Source organism: Lemur catta, chromosome 16 (genome assembly GCF_020740605.2).
Source record: "Lemur catta isolate mLemCat1 chromosome 16, mLemCat1.pri, whole genome shotgun sequence".
NCBI lineage: Eukaryota > Metazoa > Chordata > Mammalia > Primates > Lemuridae > Lemur > Lemur catta.
This window is the reverse complement of record NC_059143.1, coordinates 2,500,629-2,521,252: the sequence shown is the minus strand read 5'-3', so window position 1 is coordinate 2,521,252 and position 20,624 is coordinate 2,500,629. Positions and strand designations below refer to the sequence as shown.

The 20,624-nt window shown below is 51.4% G+C and overlaps 1 protein-coding gene across 2 annotated transcripts in view; it reads right to left on the bottom strand.

The window, feature by feature from the left end:
• Window positions 1–6,074: 6,074 nt before the first annotated feature.
• Window positions 6,075–20,624, bottom strand: part of ADAMTS2 (ADAM metallopeptidase with thrombospondin type 1 motif 2) — a 142,764-nt gene continuing 128,214 nt past the window's right edge. Inside the window, exons 13-17 of one of the 2 annotated variants that reach the window (XM_045527757.1) lie at window positions 19,675–19,807; window positions 18,630–18,837; window positions 17,001–17,130; window positions 16,576–16,665; window positions 6,075–9,483 (exon numbers count right to left, since the gene is read on the bottom strand). In XM_045527757.1, coding sequence (XP_045383713.1) covers window positions 9,026–9,483; window positions 16,576–16,665; window positions 17,001–17,130; window positions 18,630–18,837; window positions 19,675–19,807 — 1,019 coding nt within the window. In that variant the 3' untranslated portion in view covers window positions 6,075–9,025. Of the gene's footprint in view, window positions 9,484–15,021; window positions 16,666–17,000; window positions 17,131–18,629; window positions 18,838–19,674; window positions 19,808–20,624 lie in introns of those variants that run through there. The other variant, XM_045527756.1, reaches the window with a different exon arrangement.

Genomic DNA, 20,624 nt, shown 5'->3' with positions numbered 1-20,624 from the left:
CTATTCTGCCATCTTCGTGACCAGGATTCTCTAATTTTCAATATGATTTTTTGACCTATAATTTATTTAGAAGTGTGATTTTTAAAAAAATTTCAAAGATGTTTTTAACCAAATTTTTAGATATTGATTTTTAATTTAATTACATGTAGTTATGTTCCATTAAGTACTGGTTTCAATCTATTATGCTTCCTTAATTACCTAATATATATTATCAATTTTCATAACAGTTTAGTATGCATTTGAAAAAAATGAGGTATTCATTTGTTGGGGGAACAGAGATATATGTGTGTTCCTTAGATCAAGCTTGTTTATTGTCTTATTCAAGTCTTCTATACATCATTGATTTTTTTTTCTGCTTCATTTATCAAGTACTGAGAGACATGTTACTTTCTTCTTAGGATGGAAGCTTTGTCAATTTCTCCTTGAAGTTATGACAACTATTGATATATTAACCAGGTTAATTGAACTTTTATATTTTTATGATATTTATCTGATGACCCTTTTCTATCCAGTAATGTTTTTGCCTGAAAGTCACAATCTACATAGAATTATTGTCATTTATATCATAAAAATTTTAGTTTAAATTGTTTTAGGAATAAGGAAGGAATTGTCATATTTGGATACTTTGCTAGGAATTTTTTTTTTTTTTTTTGAGACAGAGTCTCGCTCTGTTGCCCAGCTAGAGTGAGTGCCGTGGCATCAGCCTAGCTCACAGCAACCTCAAACTCCTGGGCTTAAGCGATCCTACTGCATCAGCCTCCCGAGTAGCTGGGACTACAGGCATGCGCCACCATGCCCGGCTAATTTTTTCTATATAGATTTTAGTTGTCCAGATAATTTCTTTCTATTTTTTTTAGTAGAGACGGGGTCTCGCTCTTGCTGAGGCTGGTCTCGAACTCCTGACCTCGAGCGATCCACCCATCTCGGCCTCCCAGAGTGCTAGGATTACAGGCGTGAGCCACCGCGCCCGGCCACTTTGCTAGGAATTTAAAGGTTTGAGCATCTGTTCTCTTTCATCAGTTAAAGGTGTGTCACACATTACTGGAAATGGTACCCAGCCCAATTTCAATTGTTAGAAATAGACAACCCTATATGAAAAGTTGATAACAGAGGTTCCAGAATTTTCAGATTATGTCATTAAGGCCAAACATCCTGCTGAAAACAAATAAAAATGCTGAGCAATAAACAAAACTCTTGAAAGCATCAAATAGCTGAAAGGATAGTTAGAAATTCTCAGCCATCACCTGGGAGAGGGGATTAGAATTCAGAGAGGCAAACCATAGACTGGAAAACTTAGACAACAGCATCAGCCCACTTGACCTAACTGACATCTATCCAACACTCTAGCCAACAGCAGAGTACGCGTTATTTTCAAACACACATGAACTATGGATATACCATAAACTAGGCTATTTAAAAACTCTCAATACATTTAAAAGGATTATAATACTAAAAAGGAAAATTTTTTCACCACAGTGAAATTAAATTAGAAATCAATAACAGAAAAAAAAATTGGGGGATACCCAAGTATCTTGAAAATTAAAAAAAAAAAAACACTTTTAAATAATCCATGAGTCAAAGAAGAAATCATAAATGAAATCAGAAAATATTTAAACTTAATGCAAATGGAAACATATCAAAATTAATGGAATACAGCTAAAGTAGTATATAAGGAAAAAAATAGCAGTAAATGCCTATATTAGAAAATAAGAAGGATCTCAAATCAATAACATGTTTTTATGTTAAACCAGAAGAAGATCAAACTAATCCCAAGCAAAGAGAAGAAAAGAAATAATAAAGATTAGAATGAAAATCAATGCAATAGAAAAAAGAAAACCAAGAGAGTAAAATCAGTGAAACCAGAAGTTGGTTCTTTGAAAAGACCAACAAAATTGAAAAACCATTAGCTAGACTAAGACAAAAAGAGAAAAAACACAAATGCAGAAATAATGATTGAAAGAGGGAATGCCACTACTGACCCTACAGCAACTAAAAGAATTATAAGGGAATACCATGAACAACTGTATGCCAACAAATTGGACAGCTCAGATGAAATGGAAAATTCCTAGAAAGATACAAACCATTATACCAAAAGTGATTCAAGAAGAAATAGAAAATCTTAATAGACTCAAAGTAAAGAAATTGAACTCATAATTTAAAATATGGCCACAAAAAAAGCCTGGCCCAGATGTTTTTACTGATGATTTCTGTCAAACATTTTTTAAAAAGCAGTATCAATTCTTCACAAACTTTTCCAGTAAAAGGAGTAGGAGAGAATACTTCCCAATTTATTCTATGGGGCTAATATTGCCCTGAAGCCAAAGCCAGACAAAGACGTGAAAAAACTGCAGAGTACAGATACAAACACCCTTAAGAAAATACTAGCAAACCAAATCTAGGAACAGAGAAAAAGCATTCCTTGCCATGACCGAGTGGGATGTATCTCTGCAATTCAAAGTTGATTTAACACCTGAAAATTAATGGATGATATTAATAGGATAAAGGACAAAAGCTCCATGATCATCTCAATAGATACAAAAAAGTATTTGACAAAATCCAATAACCATTTATGATAAAAAAACCTCTCAATAAATTAGGAATGCAGGTTAACCTTAATCCAATAACGTGTATCTACAGAAAGCCTATAGCTAACATCCTAATTCATGGGGAAAGAACAGATGCTTTTTCCATAAGATGAAGGAGAAGACAAGCGTGTCCACTCCTGCCACTTCCACTCAGCATTGCAGGGAAGTTCTAGCCAGTCCAGTAATGAAAAAGAAGGAGGCCAAGATTGAAAAGGAACAAGTAAAGCTATCTTTATTCACATGATAAATGGCATGATCCCATACATAGACAATAAGCAGGAATCAATACACAAAACTATGGAACTCACAAACAAGTTCAGCAAGTTTGAGGTCCAAAGATTAAAATATAAAAATCAATTGTACTTTTACATATTAGCAATGAGCAATCTAAAAATTAAATCCAGAAAACAATTCCATCAAAGAGAATAAAATGCTTAGAAATTAATTTAACAAAAATGTGCAAGACTCGTATGTAGAAAACTACAAAACACTGTTGAGAGAAATTAAAGCAGATCTAAATAAATGGAGAGACATTTCATATCCATGAACTGGAAAACACATTATTGTTAGGATGTCAAATCTTCCCAAATTGACCTATAGATTCAGTGTAATCCCTCTCAGATTCCAGGAGGCCTTTTTGCAGAATTGACAAGCTGACTTAAAAATTTATGTGGAAATGAAAAGGATCCAGAAGTGCCAAAACAATTTTGAGAAAGAACCAAGTTAAAGGACTACACTTCCTGACTTCAGAGCTTACTGAAAGCTACAGTAATCATGACAGTGTGATACTAGTGTAAGGAAAGATATAGATTAATGGAACAGAATTGATAGAAAAATTCTTAAAATTGTGATCATTTTATTTTCACAAACATGCAAAGGAAATTTTATAGGGAAAAGATAGCCTTTTCAACGAATGATGTTTGTTCTCAACAAATGACAATTGGATATCTACATGCAAAAAGATGAATTTAGACCTTAATGTTATGCCACCGACAAAAAGTAAATCAAAATGGATCATAGACCTAAATGTAAGAGCTAAAACTATTAAACTTGTAAAAAGAAAAAAACAAAAAAACAGGAAACCTTCATGACCTTCAGCAATTTAGTGAGGAAAGCCTAGTCTTTTAAACAAATGATGGTATAGCATTTGGATATCCAGAGGCAAAAAAGATGAGTTTGGATCCTTATTTCACTTTACATACAAAAATTAACTCAAAATATAGACATAAATGTAAAATGTAAGGATATAAAACTTCTAGGACAAAACACAGAAGAAAATCTTTGTGACCTTAAGTCAGGCAAAGGTTTCTTAGATACACCATGACATGCACAATCCAAAATAGAACAAACTGATAAACTGAACTCTACTAAAATTAAAAACTTCTGCTCTTCAAAAGATACTATTAAGAGAAAAGCCACAAAGCAGGTAGAAAATATTTGCAAAACATATATCTGATAAGTTACTTGTGTTCATAATATAAAAAGAATTCTCAAAATTAAATAAGATAACAACCCAATAAGAGCCTGGCAAAGATTGACAGATACCTCCCCATATATATGCATATTTGTCTCATATAAATGACAAATAAGGGCATGAAATGGCATGTCCATTACCTGGTGAATGGATAAATGAATTGCAGTATAGCCATCCAGTGGGAGGAACACTACTCAGGAGTAAAAGGGAACGAACTATGGTTATACTCAATAACATGTATGACTCTGAAAATAATTATGCTGATTAGAAGCAAAGTAGATACTGTTTAATTCCATTTTTATGAAACTCTAGAGAATGAAAACTAATCTGTAACGGTACAAAGGAGACCAGTGGTTACCTGGGGATAGGAGTGAAAGGAAGGAAGATTACAAAGGGGTAGAAATAAGTTTGGGGGTGAGGGATGTGTTCACTGTCTGGATTATGGTGATGGTTTCCCATTGTATATTTCTCAAAACTTGTCAAATTATACACTTAAATATGTACAACTTATTGTATGTCAGTTTTGCCCCAAAACTATTTTTTAAATTGGGCATGTGCATATCTTTGCTTTTTTATTCCATTTTTCTATGAACTCCTTTTAAGGGCATAATGAAATGAAAATTGATAGTTTGAAGGCACAGTTTGAGAACACTGTTCTAAGAATTTGCGTTGTGGGAAAGAGGGTGGCTTTAAGAGCAATCACAGATATTGGTAAGTCAGGAATGCATGTTGAAGTTCCTTGAATATTCATTAAAATAAGAGAAAAACAGTATGTAGCTTCATAACTAACAGAGAGTTAAAATGGAATGGAAAAACAGCCCAGCCCCCAGTCCAAAGGAAGGTGAGAGCAGAAAAGAGCGCGGAGCCCTGCAGGAGGATAGAGGCACAGAGACAGGAGGGCCTTGGACTGAGTGACGGCATTAAATGTAACTGGCTACATGGTCCAATTAAAAGATCAAAAGTGTCAGACTTATTACAAATTATAAGTTTACAAAGTACAAATCGAACACATTGGATATAGAGAATTTGAAAGTAAAGGAGTGAAAGATACAGCACCACTGGGCTAACATTAGGGGAAGACTTTCAAGGCAAATTATTTCCGGAAATAAAGTTGGCCAGTTCATAATGATAAAAGGATGATGCCACCAAGAAGATAATAACAGTGAGAAATATGTATGTTCCCCTAAATGTGACCTCAATACAGTAAAATAGATTACTTTTAAAAGGAGGGCAAAAATTGATAAAAATGCAACAGAAATAGGAGAAATAGTAAAATCCACGATCAATGGGAGCTATTAAAATCACATTCTGTCAAAATAATAGAAGACAACACAGTCCAGATACAAAATATTTGAGTAACAAATTAGCAAATTTGACACAATGGGTGTCCATGGAATCCTGTACCCAAGGGCTGCGGAGTCTGTGTTCTGTCCGCGACCACAGGAACGTCCCTCCCAGCACCCGCCACAGCAGCGCGGCCTGCGACAGCTAAGTTTCATCTAGAAGGGGAACACGGAGTGCAGGCGGGCCGAATTTAGGGAACAACAGCACAGGACTCTCAGTTAAATTTGAATTTCAGAGAAACAACAAATTATTTCTTAGTATTGGTATGTCCTGTTTTCACAGTAAAAAAAGTATTCATTGTTTCTCTGAAATTCAAATGTAACTCAGTGTCTAGCATTTTTTCTGGAAATCCTAATCATAGGCGAGGTGTTGCAACCGGGGGAGGAGATTCCTGGAGATGCTGCGTCTGTCCCCTGAGCTCCTGGCTCAACTGGGGGCTCTGGGCTCAGCCCTGTCACATGCGGAGCCGACCCCGTGGGAAGCTAGGGGAGGGGACTCTTCTCTGGGCGCCTTTTGCCCTCCGCACAGTCCTGACTTGAGCGGTGTGGCGGCTCGGACTCCCGGGGGCTCCCCCACCTCATGGCCTGGCCAAGGCAGCTCAACCCTCTGTTCCGCCTAAGTCAGGCTGGGGTGCAGCCAAGTGTAGTCAAGGTAATGAACAAACGCAGGCATGATTTGCAAAAACACAGACATTTTAACTTTAATAAGTTATAAAAGTAAGTCAAATTTTACTATACAGAACAAAAATGTATTGATTGCTGTTATCAGTAAGGTAAAATTTTGTGATTCTAGTTCAGCACCTTGATGATTTAGTACCATGGTTACCTGTCATACAGGAGTAAACAGAATCATAATGTTTCATCTGACAAAGATGTTGCTATTAAGCACCATTTATATACTCAAAACAAACAAACAAAAAACCTCAAAATACAAGTGAAGGGCTTATACATGAAATTCCATGGGTTTTCCAAAAGGAGTAAATCAGAGAGCTAAATTCCAAAAATCGAACACGAATCTGCCCACAAAAGAGGAGAGGAGGGACTCTCGGGCACCCCAGCAGATCTTTTGGTGCCGCAGACGGTCTGAGTCTCATCATGGTGTCAGGAACTCAGCTTGAAGACGTTGCCTCCTCTGGGCGCCAGGAGCTCCTCAGAGGCAGGAGCGGTCTCGGAAGGATCAGGACTGTTTCTCGGCTGGTTCTCCAAGGGGTCCCAAGCTCAGTAGAGAGCTGCAGTTTCTCAGAGCCCAGTGCACACAGAGCCCTGGACAGAGAGACCTCTGAGGAACATCTAGCTCTGGAGACCTCTTTGCTTAGAGGGCTCACGGCACTGAGATGGCACCTGGGCCACGGCCACACTGGCCTACGCTTCTCAGAGTAGGACAGGTGCCCGGGCAATGGGCCACCCAGGGCCTCTTTGCAAAGCCTTCCAGCACCAAGACATGAGCCCTGCTTTGCCGGGATCCAGGAAGGAGCACTCCCGTCCTGACGCTTGGTAAACCAGGTAATGCTGTCTGGCTAGCGTTACTCTTGAGTTTCCTGCAGGGTCTAGGACAGACCCAAACAAAGACTTCAGCCCGTGACTAGCACCAGCTGTCCTGGGTTCAGCAAGTGATGGAGAGCCGCGGGCTCCATTTCCTAACTAAGCAGAGGCAGCACTGCAGAAGTGCTCTGGACCACACCTTGTTAAAGACGGGATACCAGGAGAGATATTCAAAAAGGTTTTCTCCAGTTCGGTTCTTCGGGAGACACCAGGACAGGGCATGGGCATGTGTGGGGTGTGGTGGCGGAGGGGGGGCTGGTCACTGCCCAGGTGGAGAGTTAAACGTCGTCCCACATTCTGTCCTCGCTGCTTGCCACACCCTCACTTTGTCCCCTGGGCCACACAGACAGACCCACCCCCACACACGCAAATTCAGACAACAAACACTTTAGCACCTCCAACCTCATAAGAAAGTAGCCATGGTGGATTATCCTGAGCCTCGGTCTGCTTGTCTGTACAATGGGAAACAAGCACGGGGAGCGAGAACACGCAGCCTCTGGAAAGTTGTGGGACGTGAAAAGCTAAGAACTATCAGACTAGGCCCAGCTAAGGCGTGAACGTGCCCTGGGTCTTGGGATTTGGGGATGTTTAAGCTGCATATTTGTCAAACACCAGTGAGGTGAGAGGTAAGACTTAGCCACCTTTCTCCTGTCCATCCCCACTCCTCTCCTGCTGTTTTTCTTTTTATTTGAATCTTTCTCATAAAAGCCATTTTGCTGAAAATGGAAATTGCTAAAAGTTTTGAAAGACTGAAAGGTAAAGTAGGCTCTCGCCACCTTCCCCTAAGCCTCCCATCAGGGACCAAGCCTCCCGGTTCACTGCTGGGTTCTGGGACTTCTCGGGGACAGGAGTGGGTGGCAGGGGGGACGGGGAAGCCCACCCACCCAGCAGGCAATCGCAGCTGGTCTTCAGGAGCCAAGCGGAGCCCACAAGCCCAGGCCTCAGAGTCCTCCAGCCTGGCCGTGGGGGGCCGCACGCTGGCCTCTCTGGGCAGGGAGATTTCTGGGCCTTGGACTGCCCACCGGGCTTCTGCAGCACAGCGTGGGTCTCCCTCGTCCTTCTGGGGCACTTGGGGAGGGAGAAGGCTCTCTGGGGCCGCTGGGGCCAGGCTGCCAGAGGAGAACGCCGGGCTCTTCCACCAGGGCCTGGAGGCGCCGGCGAGGCCAGGGCTAGTGGAGAGGGAGAGGCCGGGACAGCGCCCCTGGGTCTTCTGGGCACAGCCTGTTTAGGTCCGTCCTCGCGTCTCCAGTGACAGGATTCTCATCACCCCCTGGGGACAAGGACAGCCACACGGCGCCTTCGAATGTAGTACAGCGTGAGCACCGCATGGGTCAGGTGACTTCTAGTCCTTGCCTAGCAAAACTGCTTTAGGCCAAGGCTGACACCAGAGGTGGCAGCCTAATGACCTAAAGCCTGCCAGACTCCCAGAGCCCGGAAACATTCGGAGTTGACCTTTGAAGACCGCACTTTTTCGTGTGGAAATCTAGACTTCTGAAAAAGCGCACTGCCCGGCAAGCCCAGGGCCGGTGAGGAGAGAGACAGAGTTCACAAGGCAGCACCGACCGGAAACGACAATCAGGTTCAGATGGGTGTGGCTCTCAGGACGGTCACAGACCCCAGCTGGCCACTGCCCTCATCCTCGTCACCTACCTGGCCCACGAAGGCGTTTGAGTTCCTGGCCTCCACTCCGTTGTGCTCATCTTGGCAACGGGTCCGCTGTTAAGTGCCTTGGCCGGGGGACTGGTGGGGAGTGTCCTGCATCACCACAAAGGACAGGAGGGTTCCCAGCAACCAGTCGGCAACCGGGGCCGGCTTGTTTCTCCCAGAGGCGTCCCTGTCCCTCCCCTCCCTGGCAGCGCGGAGCCTGTGTGCTCCTCTGCACTCCGCACCCAGCACCGCTGCCGGAGAGGCACACGCTGGCCTGGTTGCCATGTCTGGATTTCTTATATCATTTCTCCTCTGTTTTCTCCCAGCCTTTTGGAATCAGGAATTTCGGCTTCATCTTCATGACGAAGGATGTGCTATCCCATGGAATATCCGTATAAGCAGGGAAGTGCTGTCGATGCTGTCTTTCCGTGGCGTTAGAACTTCCCGAGCAGCTCCTTCTTCCGCATCTCATCAATGAGCTCTTGGATTCTTTGGTTTCTGGTCTTTTCATACGGGCTCGGTCGTCGAGGGATTAGGTTGGGTGGCTGGACTTCATCATCCAGGCCGTGGATTTTGTAGGGTACATCTACAGCATTGGTTTCCGGGTGGTCCTCAGTGGCATTGGTACTGGAGGCATTGAGGGGAACCTCCAGGGGGGTGCCTGGCGAAGGAGGCACCTCCACGAGCACAGTGGGGCCAGGCAGAGTGGGCATGAACACTTCGATGTCGTTGTGCTTCCCAGGCGGTGGCTCTAGGCCGTCCCCCACGTGGGTGAGGTTGTCGTGCAGGTTGCAGGACTTGCAGCACAGCTTGTTGTAGCCTGGGATGGAGCAATAGCGAGACAAGACTTCCATCCTACAGAATATTGACTTGTCACCTTGGCAGTGGCTCTCTGAAAGAGAAAAGTGGGACAAATAACCAAAGGACAAGATAAGGGGGAGTCTGTGCCCCCACGGGGGCAGCTTGCTGGAGAAGGCGTGACAGAGCCCAGAGGCAGCAGAGGCGAGTGAGCTTAGGCGGAAAGTCTGCGGTTCCGGTCCCCTGGGCCCTGCCCTGCCGTGCTGACACCCAAGCTGTGAGCAGGGCTCCCTCCTCCACGCACACGCAGCCGAGTCTGGATCCTTCCGTATCTCACAGTCTGAGACAGAAACAAGGCCTCTTTGTTCTTACGGGCTGATTCCAAGCTCATTTTAAAGAACGGGGTTTCGTCAGATCTTCACATTTGACACCCCAGTGTAACCCCAGTGAAACTGTGGCAGAGTTTGACTCTACAATAATCTATTTAACTGTAACAAAATTAAACCTGAAAAAGCCAATTCCTAAAGCCCAATACAGCAAATTCCACAGCCGTGGCCAAGGCCGCACCACGCCCCACCACCCTTCGTCCTGCCCTGGCCCACACTGCCCAGATGATCCGGAAAATCACCGGAGCTTTCATGGGCTTCCTTACGCTTGCCTCAGTTTACCCGCACGCCTCCGGTGCTGGCACTGCTCCTGCGCCCAGTGGCCCTCCCGACCAGGCTGCCGGCCAGCGGCCAGACAAACCTGCTGCCGCCCTGGCGGATCCTGCCCGGCACGTTTCCGTTCCCCTCCCGCACGAGAACGGCCACTGCGGGCAGATTGCGCGGGGACCCTGCCCCGCTGAGCGCCGCCTGCTCCCTGCCCGCCTGCTCCCTGCCCCCCTGCTCCCTGCCCCCCTGCTCCCTGCCCGCCTGCTCCCTGCCCCCCTGCTCCCTGCCCGCCCCGTCGGCTCTCCCGGCCCCGCGCTCACTTCACTGTGTCTTCCCGAAGTCGCACCCTCCTTTCTCCCCCACCTCACTCTGCAACTTAGAAGTTTAGATGACTTACAAAAAAATCACTCAATAGCAAAGAACACGTCGTATCAGAGGGGCATGCGGTCCACTATAAACTCTTGATCACTGACCTCGACGGCCCCCACACTGCCCGCTCCGGTCTCTCCGCTCCCCACGAAGATGGTTTCAGACCTTGCCCCCATACCCCTGATGTGCCCTCCTTTTCCCTTATTTGCCCTCATCTCCTACTGAAAGGAAGGAAGGACAGAAGAGGGGAAGGAAGGAGGGAGGGAGGAAAAAGGGTGGGCGTTGGGTGGGAGCCGCACCTGACAGTTATCCTGAGCACCAACATGCGGCGCTGTGACAGCCGAAGCCGTCTGGCCTGCTGAAACCTCCTGCGGCAACAGGCAAGCCGCCCTCCCCGCGCAAGGGCCAGCGGTCCTGACGTCGTCCCCCCCACTCTGCACTGCCACTGCTCAAGCCTGTCGTTTTCCCTGAGAGGCTGGTGACTCAGACCCCTAGGCCCCAACTCCTGACGCTTCAGACTCTTGCGTACAACTTGCTATGAGACACACACCCCTAAGTCCCCACTGGGTGCCAAAGGTCCTTGAGACCCAACACGTCCAGCCCCAGCTCAGGGCCTCTGCTGGCACCACCTGCCTCAATGCATGGCCCTTTAGGCACACAGGCCAGACACTGGGTGTCCTCATACCTCCTCCCCTCGCTCCCAGCCAGTCAGCTCCAAGTCCGTCTGAGCTTCCTCCTAGACACCCGCGGATGTGTCCACGTTCCCCTCTCTCCCACCTCCACCCCGGCAGAGCTGCCTCTTGGCCGTAACATGGTAAGAGCCTCCTTTCTGGCCCTGTCTCATCTAGCTAGCCTGCGCCAGTCGGAATGCTGTTTTCTAACCGACAATATGACCATGTCACACACACCCCCATTTGAAGCCCCTGACCTGTCCCCTTCACCTCTCCAGCCTCCCCAGGTCTCAGAGCCCTGCTTTCCACTGAGCTCCCTCTGGCCACAGGGCCTTTGCACATACTGCAGCTCCCCTCTGCCTCCAGCTGCCACCCTCATCCTTTAGGTACAGCTGGAACACATCTTCCTCAGGTAGGCATCGCCCACCTCCCTGAGGAGGCAAGATCCTGCCAGCACGTGGTCTCACGGTGCCATGTCTTCCCAGCAGGCAAGCTCACATATGAGGGGACTAGTTCCCAGACCTTTTCATTATCCTGAAAGCTCCAAAGGGCAGAGCCTCAGGCTATATTTGAATGGCCCTCTAGTACCAGAGCTTAGCGCAGTTAACCAGAGGTAGAAATATGAAAAAGATAAATATGAATGACTGAGGAAGTCCAAAACAAGGAGATTATGGACCCCAAACAGCAAGGCTACAGGCAGGAAGAACATGCAGAGGTGTGCACCAGCAGAGGTGACTCAACTCTGGCTCTGAGCTTCCAAGTGGACAAAATAAGGAGGAAACATGGCTGGCTGCAGAATCCACTGTGCAAAGATAAAAGCAATCCCCGGCCTTTCAGGAAAAGCCCAGGTCTCCCTAACACTGAGACCAAGAAACGTGCTCACCATGTGGAGTGGGGAAGGTGGGGGGCCTCTTGTGGAGGGGGGGTCCAGAAATCAAATCAGAAGGTCCTGAGATGTGGCTTACAGGGCTTTCAAACTGTTAAACACTTTCCTCCGATGGAAATCTTATACAGATGCCCAGGATATGAAGCAGGTAACGTTGGACTGTCCTGTTTGCGGTTGGGGTAAGGGGAAGGTAGGGCCCCCACCTCTGGCAGCCAGAGTCTGAACACGTGAACCCCCCATCACAGCCCACAGGGAGACACGCAGGCTCCTGGTAAGAGCCGGGGGCAGCCTCCCCCCCTAGGCTTTGACAAGGGAAGGAGCCGGGGCCTGATGGTGCTGGGGGAGGGCCACCCTGCCACACAGTGACACCTTTCCTGCTACCTGTGCCTCTTCCTTCACACAAATAACAAGATTGCTATTAAACAGTTAGCCTTTGTCTTCCCTGCCACGTTGGGATCCCTGAAGACCATGAGTCTAGCACAGGGGTCAGCCAACCATGGCCCACGGGCCAGGTCCATCCCTCCACCTGGTTTTGTAAATAAAGTTTTATCGGAACACGGCCATGCCCATGCATTTCTTATCTATGGCTGCTTTCCCGCTACAACAGCAGAGCTGAGTGGTTGTCACAGAGACCACGTGGGCCCCAACATCCAAAATATTTATTTACTACCTGGCCCTTTAAAGAAAATGTTGGCTGCCCCCTGGTCAAGTGCGTGTCTGGATCAGAGCTTGACATAAAGGAAATGCTCAGTAAATGTCCCCTGAATAAACGGCAATGGTCCAGGGGTTGGGCTCTCCTTCCACCTTGTCTACGTGGTGGATTTCTGAGCCTGATTTCCTCTGAACAATGGGCTGCATTGCTCTCAGTTTTTAAAAATAAAAATAAGTCAATTAATGAATAAACAATTAAAAAAAAAAAAAACACTGGCCAAGAGCTTGGCTGTGCTAATATCATCCTAGAAAAATTTCAAAATAATCACTACTAACTGCTCTTAAAAGTACACCAGTGGCCATGGAAGGTGGCCCACACCTGGAATCTCAGCACTGTGGGAGGCCCAGGTGGGAGGACTGCTTGAGGCTAGGAGCTCGAGACCAGTCTGGGCAACATAGTGAGACCCTGTCTCTATAAAAAATACAAAAATTAGCTAGGCAAGGTGATGTGTGCCTACAGTCCCAGCTACCTGGAAGGCTGAGGCAAGAGAATTGCTTGAGTCCAGGAGTTCAAGGTTATAGTGAGCTCTGTCTGATCAAGCCACTGCACTCCAGCCTGGGCAACAGAGCGAGACCATACCTCCAAAAGAAAAAAAAGTACACCAGTGGTTGTGTATTTTTAAGTATTATCACTGACCAGAGAGATGAATGATGTGTCCTGAGGCATTGGCTGGTGACAGCTTTCCACCAAGATAAGAATTTCGGTTTTGTAATACTTGATCGACAGCCATTTCCAGCAGCAATTAACTAGCAAGACTTTGTCTTCCTGTGAATGACAATCAGCTTCTGAGAGTTAAGACACTTTTCCAAAGCTGAAGTCATTGTGTGCCACTCTCACGGTCTTGGCCATAGCCGAATACCACCTGTATTATTATTTGCTTAGTAGTTTCCTTTAAATTAACTCCTTTTTAAACTTAATATTTATTGTAGAAGAAAATGTTATACTACCATTGTTCATGGAAAACTACCGTAGTAAACAAAGGTGACCCTAAACATAAATACAAAGAAACGTTTTAAGTCCTTTTGGTCAGTTTTAAAGTGAAACTTTCATGCATCAAACTCACAGGAGATACTCCTGCCTGCAACACTGACAGCTGGAGGAGAGTGAGCAGCTGTGAGACGCTGAGGCTGGTCCCCCGGGGGACTGTCAAGCTGAGGCGGTGTGGCAGGGGAGCCAGGAAGGGCACCTCGGCCATGCTCACGCACCGCCATCCTCGCCCATCCCTCTGCGGGAAACGCTGGGTGGAGAATACTTCTTTCTCTTTTCTCAGTACAGCAGTCACCCATTTTGCCATTCAGAAACTCATGCGGCTAGTTAAAAAGCGAGTGACCCCGTCCTCCCCACATGCCTTCCATGGCACCGTGGGTGTCCCCTGGGCGTGCGGCCCCTGGGCTTTGGGCAGTCTGTCTTCAGCTCTCACTGGGGCCCCTTTAGAGGGCAGCTGCTCCTGACCCATCCCTGGGAGGCAGACTGAAAGGAACGAAGGACTGGCAGACAATTTTCTTGGGGCTCCTTGTCTCTCTTGAGCTGCGATTTCTTTTAATGACAGCCCTGGGCAGGCTGACACCTGGGGCCTGGCCCTGTGCCCCAAGACTGTGTCCGTGGTGCTGGGCTGCTCCACACTGTTCTCTCTCATGGTCTCCCGAGCTTTCTTACTCCTCCCTGGCAGAAGACTCCTCAGTACTCCATAAAACGGAGCAGTTAGCTTCCTGCCAGCAGGACAGCACAGGCCCCAGCTCCTGAGGTCCCTGTTGAACCCTGACCCTCTGCCTGGTCATTGTCAGCAAGCTGAGTGAACACAGGCCCTGCGGCTCCCCAGGGTGGAGCTGGGGAGACACGGGCAGGCGCGGCTGAGCACACACGCACACGCCCGCATGTCGGCAGGCTGCCCAGGTGGCCTCCCCTCCCGGACCCAGACTCTCCTGGGGCTGCCCAGCCCCCCGCCCCCTGGGCCACTTGGGCACCTCTCCGTCCTGGAGCAAGTAGCCTAGAGAACTGTGCCTGGAGTCAGGGCAGGTGACTCTGATCCCAAAGATGAGGAGAAACCCTCTTGGGGCTTCTCCGGCCCCCGAGACCACCGTCTCACAGGAGACGTGCGGGCGCTCGCTTGGCACTTGCAGTCACAATCGAGGGCCCCCAGGGTGTCTGCACAGGCTATTGTCATATTTGGAAAAATGCCTGGGGAAGGGACCTGAATACCTACGTGGGGCAGTGAAGTCATTTGAATAAGAAACGGGGTGACTGCTGCAACAGAGTGAACGCACAGCTCTTCAGCCTCGTCAGCCAGGCGAGAGAAACGAGCCATCAGCTTGCCAAACCCAAGCAAAGCGCCCAGTTTCACGGAATTTTATTGAGTTTATTTGTGGGATGCATGACAGGAGGTCTTTCCATCATTAGTAAGAATAAAAGATCATTTTCACAGTCACTTTGGCACACACTAACGTTGTCTCATAAAAAAACCGGAAAAGCAACAACAATGGAACCTATATAATACGTCATTAAATACATACAAAACACTAATAAAATGTCCCTGAAAAACCAAAGTGCATATAGACAGAGCACGATGCCCAGGGCCGTATGGCACCTTCCCCCGGCGCGCGGCGCTCACACAGCCCCGGCAAAGTTGCAAGTTAACAGTCGTGAGGATCGGCACGCGTTACACACCGGTATTTACAGAACAGTGGTCCGAGCCGGCGGGCGGCGGGGACGCTAGGACGCGGCCGACGGAGGGCGGCGTGCGCTGCGCGGTCACGGCGGAGGGCCGCTCCCCGGGTGCACGGCCGCGCTGTCGGAGCCCCCGCGCGGCCCCACGCAACAGTCGGCGCCGGCTGGCCCGGCGGGTCCCGCACGACTCCCTCCCGCGGGGACGGGCTGAGCGCGCCCAGGATGCTCGGGCGCTCAGCTGGGGGAGCGAGGCCGTGCGGGGTCGGAAACCTTGAACTTGGCAAAAGGTGGCTGGATCCACCGGCTCCCCCGACACCTTCACTGCCTCCTACCTGGACCACGTCCCCCCTCGGAAGCTGGCATCAGCAGCCAATTCTGTTACCTTTCAACTTTAAGGCATTTTCTACATAGTTTTTCTAAGCAAAAAAGCAATAAAAATTGAGGTAATTCTGTATTTTTCACACTGGTAGGTGAGGCACATCCGTATCACTCTCGCTCAACCCTATGGACGGGGGTCTTGTGCGCACGATGAGAAAGGCCATTGGGGCTAATGGACAGAGAATGGAAGCGTGGGGACTGCCAGGTCCCCCGCAGGGACACGACCCCTGCCTCCTTTGTTTCATCCGGACCCCTGAGAGGACAGGGAACGGGCGGGGGCTGTGTGAGCTGGACGCAAAGGCCGGGTGGAAGCAGGCCACAGTTCCACGAGTCAGGACGCTCAGCAAAGGGTGGCATAGCAGCAGCAGCGGTGGTGGCAGCCGGAAACCCCTGGCACCGTGGGAAACCCGGGCTTGGGTCCCCCGCATGGCACAGCAACGCGAAACCGCACGCCCCAGAGACCCCTCCGGCCGCGCCCCACGATGGGCGGTGCGAAGGGGCAGCCAGTCCCCCCACTGCAGCCCGGTGGCCCCGTGGCAAAGTGGTCACATTCGCACTGTGGCCTCTGACCCCTCCAGCACCACGACAGATCTTTGCCCCTTTACAAGCCGTCACCAACCAGGTCCCGGCCCTGATACAAGGGGCCAGAGCCCCGGGCCACGCCTCTGCCAGGCTGGCCCTGCCGGCGCGGGCTCCGGACATGCCGAGCACCGAGGCCGGAGAGAAGGGACCGCCGGCGCTCGGAGTCAGGGGAGCTTTCCATAGAAAGAGAGCAGGGGGGCCCACGGCAAGCTCCACAAGGCGCAGGGCATGCACTGGAGGGCAGAGGCAGAGTTATAAACGGGGCGGTTACTTGACGAGATCTTCTGGATGGGCGAGCCGGGGTCTGGGCGGGACAGCCACTGCACCACGTAGCTCTTCTTGGAGGGGTCGGAGACGTTTCCTAGAGGGAGGAGAGAGGGGGCTGCGGCAAAGGCTGGGCCCCCCGCCGGGTCAGAGCATGTTGGGGTGGTTCTCCTTTAAGGGCACCTGGCAGCCCCCGGCTTGCCGAGTGGGCACAGGGCCGCAGGGGCGGGGAGAGCCGGTGCAGAGGTCAGGGTGCCTGCCGACTTCCTCCACTTCCCACCAGGGAAAGGCCCCAGCCTGGCCCAGAGGGCTCCGCTTCTCCAAGGTCACTGCGACCAGCCACTTCTGGGGAAGAGGCTAACCTGCCTGAACCACACCCCCAGCCCCCGCCCCGGGGCTGCCACACACGGGGGCAGGGAGCAGAGGGCTTACGGGGACAGGGGCCAAGCCTGCAGATCCTCGCTGTCTCGGGCCGCTCCTCCTGGCAGATGCCGAAGCTGTCGTCTGCGGTGCGGCACAGCACCGGCCTCTCCTGCGTCCCATTGCCACAGGTCACCGAGCACTGCAGGGGGAGAGTCCCCAGGCACCGTTCAGCTCCCCAGCCGTGTGAGCGGGCTGGGGCGGCCACCTCCAGGGCACGCCACAGTCTGCTGGGCTCCGAAGGAGACTCACAGGTGCCTGTCTCTCTGCATGGCTGAGTCAGCACTGTTCAAGGCGGTGCGGGCCTGGCACTCCCGGTTCTCAGTGAGAACCTCCCTTCTCCAGCGGCTGTGCCCTGTGGGCCACCAGCAAAGCTCTGACCAAGTCCCGGAGGCTCTAACAGGTCTCATCACCCCCAGACTCAAGGCTCCGCCACCAGTGCCCTCTCTGCCCCGTCACACCAACAGGGAGGGGCCCGAAGGAGCAGTCGTGCCCAGCCCGGCCCAAGGGAAACTCTCCAGTCCTTGTGGTGTGTTCGAGAAAGGGCTGACAGAGCAGACCTGGGTTGCTCAAACCCTGCATATTCCCAACAAGGGCCTGTTTTTAGGACTGGCTCTTGGGAAGCTCCTGGGAACCACGCCCATGGAAGGTTCTGGCCACCAAGAGTGCTTTTGCATGTCTGAGGCCTCAGTCATGCCATAGCAGTTGGTCCAGGCAGTTCACACCAGTGATGTGGTTTATGGGGAATACCTGCTTCCCTCTGCGGTCCAAGGTCAGTCACATGGGCACTAAATACCTGTGTGGCCCCCAGTGGAAACCCCGTGTGCCCAGGCTCTGGGCCTCCCTGGTTGGCAACACCTCACATGTATTGCCACACGTGAGTGCTGGGAGAATTAAGTGTGTCCCTTGTGACTCCACTGGGAGGGGACACCCAGGAGCATGTGCCTGGTTTCCTCCTGACTTCACACCGTGTGCCCTTTCCTGTTGCTGATTCTACCGTGTCCTGTCAATGTACCAAACTACAACTGTGAGCACAGCAACTTCTGAACCCTGTGAGTCCTCCCAGTGGGCTGTTGAGCCTGAGGATGACCTCAGGGACCCCCGGCATACCAGGCCTGTGGGCTGGCTGTCAGAGCTCATGTCAGCTGTGGCCTGGCCTTGGCTGGTGCTCGGCCCCTGCCCCCGAGCTGTCCCTCTGGCCTTTGAGCCCACTCTCCTTGAGCTCCAGGATGCGGCCCACCATGCAGTCCAGCAGGCTCTGGACTGAGCACACGTCTAAGCCCTACTGAACATCTCCCTCCCGTGAGCTGGACTGGCCTTCTAGACGGCCTCTCCAGCCTCTGAGATGAGACCAGACCTCCTCTCATATCCCGGAGTCCTGAGCAGCCCACTGTGCCTTGGAGCCCAGGCTCCCGTTTCCTGGGATTCCAGCCCCCCGTGGCACCCAGGGGCCTCTGTGCAGTACAGACACACATTCCAGTGGGCTTCTCAGCAGAGCACCGACCTCATGGCACCCACTTGTGCCCTGAAACCCACGGGACGTGGCCCACGACAGGAATTGTGTCCAGGCCCACATGCCAAAGTGGAATGCCCTAGCCACCTAGGTCCCTGGGGGCCAAAGGTACAGGTCCAGGCACTTACCTGGGACCAGGGCCCAGCCCGCCACTGACCAGGGCAGAGCTCACGGTTGCAGGCCCGGCGGCTCTCAGGCCGGGCGTCATTGCAGTGCTTGGTGTGCACAGAGCGGGTGGTGTTGTCGTGCATTGGCTGAACGCAGCGCACGGAGCGCACTTGCATGCCCGTCCGCCCACAGCTTTGACTGCACGGCTCCCATTCGCCCGTGACCCACCTGCCAGGGCAGAGCGGCACATGGTTAGGCCCCTGTAGCCCCCGGAGAGCCAGCCCAGCTGGACTCCAGCACCACTCCCTGCAGCCCAGGTGGACAACAAGAACAGAGAGCAGGCAGCCTCCTCTGCTCCCCGGCCCACATTCTCCCGTTCTTACAAAGCTGCCAGCCGTGCAGGGTTGCACAGGGGGAAACTAAGGCTCACTTGGCCCAGGTCCTATTGATGATGAATCCCATGCATGTCCCCCGCGGTGAGACCCCTGGTGGAGCCAGTGGCTGTGGAGCTTTGCCTGCCTTCTGTCCCTTCTCAGGCCCCTGACCCTGCCACTTGTCCTGACCTACTGACGTCACGAATCCTTCTGGGCAGAGCTCGGGAGCAGTGTGGACTCTCAGCACCCTGTCCTGCACAGCCCCCATCTGCCTAGTTACCAACCATCGTCCCCTCATAGGGCCCCGCAAAAGGAACCTGGGCCCAGAAGTGCATCTGGCCAAGCCCCAGGCCTGACACCAAAGCCCTGCTTAGGAGACATCTACCACAGGACTGGGGGCCAGCCCTGGGCCCTCTAAGCCTCAGTTTCCCCATCTGGGCATCACCATTTGTTGTCATTTCTAAGATGCACACCACTGTTTCAGGTTAGGAGGTCTGAAGCTGGGGTGCACCTTCCAACCTGCAGCGTCTTAGACTCCAGGGAACATGGTGAGAGAGACCCTGTTCCATGCCGTGGGCATCGCCATGCCCAGAGCTGCTCAGAGGTTCAGATCCCACCCCTCCCTCTATGGGAGCCCCTGCTAGCCTCTAGCCTCTCTCCATCTAGTGGGACCCGAGCCAGGGGCACTCACACAGGCTGGGAGCACTCCTGTGGGTTGCATGCCCGGCGGATGGCTTTGGGCTTTGCCAGGGCGGCGCAGAAGCCTCGGTGCACCATCTTGTGGTCCAGCCTCCGGCGGCAACCATACTTGGTGAACTGGGACCCTAAAGACAGAGAGCTGGAGGGGGCTCTATGGGGCAGCACAGCCCCCAGGGGGGCACAGAGGGGTGGGCTCCAGCAGTGGTCCTAGCCGCATTCTCCTCCGCACCCTTGAGATGATGTGGAGGATGGAGCAGGGCCCCAAGCCCAGCGAGGGTGCTGGGAGCTCTGGGAGGGCGCCAGACGGCGCAGAGAGAGGCCACCTTCTCCCCACCAGTCCCCTCCCTGGATTCTCCCACGGTCCCGTCCCTGGATCCTGGCCAGAGCGGAGGCCGTATGTCCTCTCCATCGTGACTCAGTGTTCACGGGGGCCCTGGCACGAGCCAGGCGTTGGACCAGCACTGGGTGCAGGCCCACACGTCCCCCTCCGCCACACTCTTGGTGCGGCAGTTCTCAACTGGGGCAGTTTTCTCCCGCAGGGTGGTGTCACAACTGGGGGAGGGGTGCTGCTCCACCCCTGCAGCGCACAGGGCAGCCCCCAGCGGAACGACAGAGCCTGAGAGGAAAATGGTGGCGAAGCCCCAGCCTGGGGGGCAAGACAAAAGGACGAGAAAAAGCCGGCCAGCCCGGGCGTCGGGGTCATCCCAGGAAGCAGAGGAAGGAGGGGTGCTGATGTAGTGGGGCGTCCTGTGCAGTGGGGGCCAGTGCGGCCAGGGCCTAGGGGGCCACGGACAGGGTGCCAGCGCTCCAGGAGACGTCAGCAAGCTCCATGGACCGCGGAGGCATGAGGGGAATTTTGTCTCTTAATCCCAAGAGCAGAGGGAGCAGCTGAAGACTCTGACACCAGGAATGGACACGGTCTGACGCGTTCCCTTACGAGGT